Source organism: Penaeus monodon, chromosome 8, assembly GCF_015228065.2.
Source record: "Penaeus monodon isolate SGIC_2016 chromosome 8, NSTDA_Pmon_1, whole genome shotgun sequence".
NCBI lineage: Eukaryota > Metazoa > Arthropoda > Malacostraca > Decapoda > Penaeidae > Penaeus > Penaeus monodon.
The window spans coordinates 18,735,270-18,745,269 of record NC_051393.1 but is presented as its reverse complement, the minus strand read 5'-3'; the positions used below and the strand labels follow the sequence as shown (position 1 = coordinate 18,745,269).

General features: G+C 41.0%; 2 protein-coding genes across 2 annotated transcripts in view; both read right to left on the bottom strand.

Annotated features, from left to right (window-relative positions):
• LOC119576225 (glycine receptor subunit alpha-2-like) overlaps positions 1-2,064 on the bottom strand; it is a 13,587-nt gene extending 11,523 nt beyond the window's left edge. The window contains exons 1-2 of the mRNA XM_037923818.1: positions 1,570-2,064; positions 798-1,407 (exon numbers count right to left, since the gene is read on the bottom strand). Coding sequence (XP_037779746.1) covers positions 798-1,407; positions 1,570-2,016 — 1,057 coding nt within the window. The 5' untranslated portion in view covers positions 2,017-2,064. The remainder of the gene's footprint in view (positions 1-797; positions 1,408-1,569) is intronic.
• Positions 2,065-3,109: 1,045 nt separating this feature from the next.
• On the bottom strand, positions 3,110-7,747 carry LOC119575897 (neuronal pentraxin-2-like). Its single transcript, XM_037923433.1, has 7 exons — positions 7,705-7,747; positions 5,224-5,248; positions 5,006-5,100; positions 4,452-4,670; positions 4,056-4,265; positions 3,793-3,905; positions 3,110-3,334 (listed from the first exon to the last, which is right to left on the bottom strand). The coding sequence occupies exons 1-7, from the start codon at positions 7,745-7,747 to the stop codon at positions 3,110-3,112; spliced, it is 930 nt and encodes a 309-aa protein (XP_037779361.1).
• Positions 7,748-10,000: the final 2,253 nt, after the last annotated feature.

Here is a 10,000-nt window from a genome sequence, read left to right as displayed (position 1 = left end):
AGGGCAGTAAATAGGATATAAAACTCAAACATTATAGTGTTCCATGACACGTACTCTTCCAGCGGCGAGAAAAAATGACGCGACATCGAAGCGACGAAACAATCGGACGGAATTGTCGCGGACGACGTAAGGGAAAGCAAATGAGCCAATGGGAATTGCACTTGGCCGTCACGTGACAAGCGACCCTCGCGACCAGTCTATTAGAGCCAATAAGATTCGTAATAGATAATCACGTGACAATAGAAGCTGAACCCAGGGGGAAGTCAGTTGCGTTCCATCATGGTTAGGCAGCTACGATGAGGATTTTGACGACTCGGGGAGCTGGTCATTGCGGATTTATTGGTCAAGATGAGAAAGTATCGGTGCAAGATCCAGATATTTTTCCGGGCTCTACCCTGCCGGAGAATATGAAGTTAAGATTTTGCAGGGGGTGGTAGCCCCCCTGAGAGGGGGGGTTAGGGGGCGACGCCCCTTAATTACTGTACTATACAATATCTAAATTAATAAAAGATTTACTTCGATCATTCATTTTTACCCCGGCACCGATATCGTAGTTGTGCTTCATTTTCAAAGGAAATGGGTGCTAGAAACACGACAAGAGCTTAAGAAAAACGTAATTTGCACCCAGAAATCGGTGTTAGGCGTCATTTCCAAATTTACCGAATATTAAATGAATGCCTCAAACTGTGGAAAACTGTGCAGTAATAAAAATTATATTTCCTATGAAGAAACCTTTTTGTTGCACATCAGTTTTTGTTACCACAAGGTCCTACTGTGACATAAAGAGCTTGCCATACCTTCCACTGGCAGGTAAGGCGGCCCCGGCGAGGAAGGACTCTCCCGCAAACACTCGAGCGTGGAGCCGGGATCCAGGTTGGTAAAGACGTTGCCCAGGGCGTTACTGAAGTGCACTCTCGGAGTCCAGATATCGGCCACTTCCTCAGAGGAAAGCTTGTTGAGGCTGCGATCCTCCTTGAGGTTCAAGTAATTCAGCCGGACGTCCTTCCACTGCAGAGAGAGCTTGAACGTCGCTGTCATGGACAGGTCCTGCGTGACGATAGACGGGAAGGCGATGAGCTGGATCCCTACCTTGACGTCCAGGGGATTTTCCTTCTGTGGGGAGGGGGGCGGGATGTTGGTGTTGTACCCGGGCGGGATGTCGACCACGGAGCACAGGGATTCGTCACTCTCATCTGGGCAGTCGATGCGTAGGTTACACCTCAGTGAGAGGTCGATGCAGTTACCGTCAGCACAGGTAAATTCTCCCTTGCCGCAGACTGATAGCGTGAGAGGAATCTCGGTTCCCGTTTGCATCTGGCACACCTCACCGCCCAGCGTCCATTGGCGTGTGCCGAACGGATACATCCCTTCCCTTGATGGTGTCCATGTGGCTCTAACCCCCTCCTCCTGCAGGAGAAATGAGCTACTGTATTGCGATGTATGTATGTATGTATGTATGTATGTATGTATGTATGTATGTATGTATGTATTTACAGATTATGATACTCGTAGAAATATTTTTCCATGAAAATTGCCTACATAGAAAATCGTATTAGGAAAAAGCCTTACTTTGAGAGACAGAAGAACCCAGCTGCCAGCACCTGGATCCCAGAAAATATCCGAATGCAGGAATCCAGATAGAAACGGGCGTCCGTTCTTCTCTTCGGACACAATATATTGTTTGTTAATCGGAGATCCCTCACACAACATGGCGCCCTTGAGGTAGAGGACAGACAAGTGGTCGAACTCGCACGGGACGCAGAAGGCATAGGAGTCGAGGCAGGCAATGTCCGACCACAGCCCCGGAAAATCACCAGCCAGCATAACCAGGCAGTTCTCGACATTACCTCCGTTGGGTCCGGCGCCTCGCCACGGCCCCTCCCACGCCAAGGGTTCACCCGACGTCCAGTACACCCATTCGCTCTCTGTCCTCATGTCGTTTGCACCCAGCCACAGGTAGGCGGAACCCTGGCCTCCTGAGCAGTACCCAGAGCGGTCTTTGGACGACTCGTACATCCACGTGTTCTCCACGTCGTCCAGCGGAACCGATAGTGAACCTCCGACTATCTGAGGGACAGATATTGATGCTGCAATTATCATTATTATCATTATCATTATCATTATTATTATTATTATTATTATTATTATTATTATTATTATTATTATTATTGCTATTATTATTATTATTATTATTATTATTGCTATTGTTACTGTAATTATTGTAATTGTCCTCATTATCTTTATATAACTAACATAGCTTTTATCATTATTGCTATCAATATTATTATTATTATTATTATTATTATTATTATTATCATTATTATTATTATTATTATTATTATCATTATCATTAGTAGTAATAGTAGTGGTATAAGTATCAGTATTATTATTATTATTATTATTATTATTATTATTATTATTATTATGTTATACATATTATTTTATTATTATTATTATTATTATATATTAATTATTTATTATTATTATTATATTGTTATTATTGTTATATTATTATTTTATTATTATTATTATTATTATTATTATTATTATTATTATTATTATTATTATTATTATTATTATTATTGTTATTACTATTCTTCTTCTTCTTCTTCTTCTTCTTCTTCTTCTTCTTATTATTATTATTATTATTATTATTACCATTACTATCATCATCATCATCATCGTCATCATCATCATCATCATTACTATTATTATCATTATTGTCATTATAACAAGTGACAACAAAACTGTTATTAGCTTTATTTTATCATTATTATCATCGTCATCACAAGCAGCAGCATCAGAAGTAACAACTATTATTGTTATTATTATTATTATTATTATTATTATTATTATTATGATTGGTATTGTTATCTTCATTATTATCAACTTTACAACTAATCTTGATTATATTATAATCGTATGACTAGCATTGCCATCATCATTATCGCCATTATCATTGACATTATTACTGTTAATAATATCATTAATATTATCACTAAATAACCCGAAAATGAATGGTTTATGTGCACCCAAAGCTCCCAGTTCCCACAGAGCGTTTGCTAAATCTCGCAATGCCTTAAAACAGAAATACACGGAAGTTTGTCTCTCAGATTTCCCTGATAAACGCATACACGAGAGACCTCTTCACCTGGCACAAATTGATAGCGTTTTTCAGTGAGAAACGGTCCGGGAAAATGGTAATCTTTCGGCTCGCTGTGTTGCACACGCTCTCTCGCTCTTGCACCGCCCATTGCACTTCTCCCTCGAGTCTCCATTGCGTCTGTGTCCAACTGAGGACGTCTCCTTCGTGCTGCACATCACACGTGGCGATCTAGGGGGGGAATTTAGCGTTTTTTTCTCCGAGTGTAATAGGTCTATCTAGTAGAACATGCTTAAGGCATAACTAAATCTAGAAGTTGAATTAAGTCTAGAAAACCAGGCATGAGGAACAATTAAATCTTGAAATAAAAACCGAGCTTAAGGAATAAATGTAGAAAATTAACTAAATTTATAAAAGCAAGCTTAATGAATATACAAATCGAAAAAATATTTTAACGAATAATAAGATTTGTTCATCAAATCTAAAAAAACAAACACAGGGAATAAAGAAATCTAGAAAATAAGCCCAAGGAATAGTCAACTCTAGAAAACCAAGTTCAAGGAAAAATCAGATCTAGAAAACCAAGCTCAGGGAATAATCAAATCTAGAAAACCAAGCTCAAGGAAGAACCAGATCGAGAAAACTAGGCTTCAAAAGTGGCGAGCGCCTGGTGCGTCACCCGGACTCGCCTGCGTGATGGTCTTTTCGTCGAGAACACGTCCCCAGAAGTTGAGTTCGGTGATCTCCCCGCTGAAACTTTGGTCGCGGTGGAACCCCCCGGCGAGGCTGTCCTGTTCCTGACCTGTTATCATTCAGGAGTACGCGTCATTAGGGATGCCTGAAACCCAGACAATATTGTTCTATTCTGTTTTATAAGACGTAAATGAAAGAGGGTGGAGGTTAGAAGAACCGTAAGTTAGCTTATACAGAGAATGGCGACCGGGATTCTCACCAATGATAAAAGCGCCGCCTGAGTCGAGAGGACCGATTATTCCGGAAAAGAAACCTTCCTCGCGGCGTTCCCCGTTGAGGTAGATGCGCCACTTGCCCGTCCCGAGGTCAAAGGTGAAGCAGAAGTGGGCCCAAGAGCGCAGCGGTGTCGTGAGCTCGGTTAGTGCCCACTTGCTGTGTAGCGAGACTTTGTACCCCGTCATACGATGGTCTGGAAAGGCCGCATAATGATGGTACAAATTGGAATTTTTTAAACTATTCACTATTATTTTTTTTTCAAAAATATACGGCTATTTACAGCATGTATGGTTAGGATACATAGATTCATGATAGATCCGTACACATATTAGTTACGTTAGTATATAACATGCTTATATGCAACTGTAGGACCACTCACCCATTCGTATTTCGTTATCAAGATCATCTGACAGCGCGTACGACATGAGTGTTGACTCCTCACGAAACCTTGCCAGACGGAGGCGGTAACACACGCTGAAGCTGAAGAGCTTCGGGAAGGGCGTCACCAAGTGGGCAAAGCTCTCTGAAGAAGGTATGCCGGACTCCTGAAGGAAGAGGATCGGCACCTGGGTAGCGGTGGCACTTGGAGGCACGTCCACTGGGGGAAAGGGAGGAGAGGCGTTTTTCGTTCTTTTGGCTCTTTATGCCCTGTCGCACTTGTGAACTTATATTTTGGTATCGCATATATTTCATCTCTCTCTCTCTCCCTCTCCCTCTCTCTCTCTCTCTCTCTCTCTCTCTCTCTCTCTCTCTCTCTCTCTCTCTCTCTCCTCTCTCTCTCTCTCTCTCTCTCTCTCTCTTTCTGTCATTAACTCTGTCAATCTATCCATCTATCTGTCGGTATATACATATCTTCCTGCCTCTCACTACATAACTTCCTTTCTTTCTTCCTCACATTCCTCGTGTACCAGCAAGCGATAAGGAGATATTTACCTGGCTGACCCTCGTTAGAAGGAAAGGAGAAGAGAAGGAGCATCAGACTCAACCACAGTTTAGTCTTTTCTTGCGTCATCATTGGATCACGGGATCTGAAAAAAGAAGTCTTTATGTCGGTATATTTATTTGGTGTACGCACACAAGTACACGAGAAAAGAAAATCCTAGAGGATTCCAGAGTTTACAGATACAGACATCCTGAAAAAGTTACCTTACCCGTGACCGTCGATCTGACAGAAAGCTGTCAAAGAAAAACCCGAATATGAATTGACGTTACGAATATTTTATGTTTGTTGCCTTCAGTACAAGCGCCTTCAAAATTCAAAGTTGATTCGAAGTCAATAATATATCTTATTTGTACTGACTCAGATATAATATCTTCATGGAATCCAGGTGGATTTCGAAACTGTAGTCTCTCTTTCAATAAATCTAGTTTTTGTATTGTGGATTTTTCTTCCATTGTATCAACACGGAAGAATGTTTTGCTATTCATAACCGTCTAATATGAAAACTATAGTGGGTGACTGCCAATTATTATTACACTGCATGCGTATTTTTATCCATAGATATTAATTGATGTGCTTAATATACATAAAGCTACACAACTTCCATGTAAAAAAATCGTGCACAGCGTGCCTAATATAAAAAAATATTTTATTATCATAATTAATACCAAGAACTATAAATGCCATAATTTTGTCAATTACAAACGAACCACACCACTCCAAACAGTGAGTAACTGTGTAGATGTTGGGTTTATAATTACTTCTAATGCATGGAAGCACTTTTGTTTTGCTTAATTAATATTCATTGGGTAATTCCATTTACAAGCCAAAAAAAGGAGGAGAAAAAGATAACATTGGATTCCGAAGTTCTTTTTGTCTTAACGTGGATAAAAGTATAATTCAGTATTAGCTCTCGGTAGTTTTCACTTGGCGTAGTTTAAGGTACAAGGCATGCATAAGAATTCATATTCCATTTCGTTCTCCGTCTTTACACACACACGATGTAGCAGCAAGTCTATCGATGAAGGCAACTTGATTCTGCGAAACATTTATTCATGAATGACTAAATAGTAAGCCTACACGCACAGATACATACGTATGGATACACACGGACACGCATACATATACACAAGCATAGACACATACACAAGTTCGTGCGCTTACATGCACTAAAAAAATGACCTCAGGAAATATACGCTTAAATATCAACGGGTAGTAAAAGTTGGGGGAAGTTTTTGAATAAATACAAATGCAAGGCCTTTATTTTCATGTGACAAAGAAAAACGACGTATGTATATATGAACACACACACACACACACACACACACACACACACACACACACACACACACACACACACACACACACACTCACAGAATATATCAAAAACAGGACAAAAAAATCCTTTTAATATCGTCATAACATTTAACCCTAGCATTTGTTTTCAGTGTCTGACAGGTAAATTTAACTTTCGTACCAGACTAAGGAAAAGTTGTGGTCAGTCAATGCACTTTTGAATACCGATTGCAGAAACATAAATATAACACAGAAGACGAGACAGCAAAAGAAGTGCTGCTTCATGAATATCACAATAAAGTTTTTACCCTTATTTCATCGTCTGTCTTTCAATTCACTGTATATTATACACTAATTATACACAAAGAGCGACAGCAGTGATCACGAAACATACAGACATACACAAGCCTTAGTAGCGTGGGACCAATCAGAGCCCATCTGGACGAATAACTTAAAAGTATGAGCGATTAAATCTACAAATGCCTTCTAAAAGCAATGGATATTAATGATTATTTAGCACAGAAAAAGAACAGAAACCCATTTTCCCTTGAAATACTCACGAGGTTTAAGCTAAAAAAAAAAAAAAAAAAAAAAAAAAAAAAACGGCCACATGCTATAATTGAATAACTCACACGGTATCACGTGGCTGAGCGTAAACGAGAAACACGCATAATGATTTTTTTTTCTTAATGGTCGGAAAAGAAGAACACGACAACTTACTTATTCCGATTTTAGTGATTCAAAATTATAGTAGAAAATGATAAAACTTAATTGGTATTAATTGTAATAAAAATGATAATTAAGTTGAAGGTAGCACACCTACACACATACACACACACACACACACACACACACATACACACACACACACACATACACATACACATACACATACACATACACATACACATACACATACACATACACATACACATACACATACACATACACATACACATACACATACACATACACACACACATACACACACACACACACACACACACACACACACACACACACATATACACACACATATATATATATATATATATATATATATATTATATATATATATTTATATTTATATATATACATACATACACATAAATACAAACCCATCCACACACACACACACGCGCACACACACACACACACACACACACGCATACACACACACACACACACATATGCACAAATAATGATAAGTGTATTAAGATGACAATTACGCAATTTATCATGTAAAACAATTATATATATATATATATATATATATATATATATATATATATATATATATATATATGCATATATATCATCATCAGCAGCAGCAGCAGTATAGGGGAGCTCTCGCGGGCGGGGCGCATAGCTGCATCCATCCTTCGTTTCCACCTACGAGGGTCCCACATGGCAAGCCGCCAGGCAGAGGCCCGGCCCATCTCTAGCTTTTCACTACAGGTTTGATCGATCTGTCCAAGCCACGACTTCCTAAGTCGTCCTACAGGCCTTCCTCCACCCAGGGTTGTATCGAACAGAGAACCTGGTGGGCAGGATCATCCTGTGGGAAACGAGCCAGGTGGTTGTATTACCTGAGTTGGCGATCAGTTGATGATTAGTGCAGGTAACAGGTCCTGTACCAATCTCACGGTGCAACTGTTTGGTTGGACATATGGTCCCACCAACTGTACCCCATGATCAAGGACCTATTATATAAGGCATCAAAACGAGATTCCAAAGCACAAGATAGTATCCAGATTTTACTACTGTAGTAAAACTGGTAGTATCAGGGCCTTGAAGACATATAGCTTGATCCTTTCTCACCACAAACACATACCGACTGAACAAGATCTCCTAGCAGGCCCCTAAAATCCTGGATCTTGGTCTTGCTCCAGGAGATCTCTAGCCCCAGGGTCTTTGCCTCATTGCTAAATGCATCAAGAGCCGCCACTAGGGTTCGGAGACTCAGAAAGAATACTGACATCATCAGCAAATTAAAGGTCTGTAACCTTGATATTGCCCAGAGTTGCTCCATAGTGACTTTGCACAGTAGCTCTACCCCAGTATCCAGTCCATGCAAGTGTTGAAACACCACACTTTGCAGCCCTTTCAGTACCAGTATACAGGCTTGCTATTAATCCAATAATCCTTGTTGGAATTCCTCTCAGTCTCAAGATCTCCCAGGTGGTCTCTGATATGTCTCAGAAGGATGTGAACGAGAACCTTGCCCGGTATACTGAGCAGTGTAATGCCTCGGTGATTGCTGCAGTCCCACCGATCCCCTTTCCCCCTCCAGAGAGGGATGACCACACCCCTCAGCAGGTTAGAGACAATAGTACCAGTCTGCCAGATGGCAGACAGGACAGCATGCAAGCCGCTTGCCATAGGTTCTCCACCAGCCTTTAATAGTTCATCTGGGATGCTGCAAGTGCCAGCTGTTTTACCACTCTTCAGCTTGGAGATCGCCCCCCTGACTTCAGTTAGGGAGGGTGAATCCTCGCTGATGGGCGTATGTCTGGCAAAGGAATCTCGACACTACCTGCATCCAAGTTAATTGTTGGTGGATCAACCTGGTTCAACTGCTCAAAATACTCTATCCAATACACCTGAACCCCATCAGGATCTGAGATTATCTGGCCACCTGTTGAGTGGACTGCAGTCGTCTGTGAGGAGGGCTTTGAGTTCAGCTTTCTCAGGACTTGGAAGGCAAGACTAGGAAAATGCTTTCGACCTCCCCTGCAAGATTCCTGATAAACTATTCCTTGTCCCTTCTTAGCAGTGACCTATTCCTGTGCACCAGGTAACAATGCAAATTGCGATCCCCTGACAGTCGAGCCGTGCAACAGGGATCTGTTGCACCCATTGTCTCCTGCGAGATGAAATTCTGTCTTGCTCTTGGGCATTCACCAATCGATTCATGGGCTGCATCGAGCATTTCATGCTTGAAGGTGTCCCACAGAAGAAAAGGGTCTGTCAGGCCCCCAAGTGCTGTGAAACGACAAGAGATAGCCTCAACAAAGTCCCGGGTACACTCCCCCTCCTTCAACCTCTCCACGTGAAGCACCCTAGCGTGTTCATTGAAACGACAAGGGGTTCTGAAGTGGACTCGGAGAACAGCCACAACTAATCTATCATCAGTTCTACAGAACTCGGCGCTCCGATACACCCTGCAGTTCTGGAGATTCCCCCCAACGAGTGCTAACGAGGATATGGGGATCTCCTTAGCCACATACCCGTATCGCTGTACCACGTCCGACGGGTCAGAACGCTGATACCAAGAGCCAGAAATCTTCAATTTCTAGGATCTAGCAAAATCCCGGAAAGGAGGCTTTTCTCACTGCTAGGATCAGCTCCTGTGCCATGGGGGCTGACAGACATCTCACAGCGAGCTCGGTTGTAGCCAGATACGAACATTACGAATATCTCGCCGAGGACAGGTGTATGTCACAGATGCGAGTTTGGCGTAAAACATCTCTTTCACATCAAGTTCATAAACATCCGTAGGAACATACAAAGCAATAAGAGACATGAAGCCTAATGTAAGCTTCAGCCTCAATACCATTATACGCTCATCGACTGTAGTGACCTCTACTATATTTATATGTATATATAATAATAATAATGATAATAATAATAATAATAATAATAATAATAATAATAATAATAATAATAATAATAATAATAATAATTTCAAT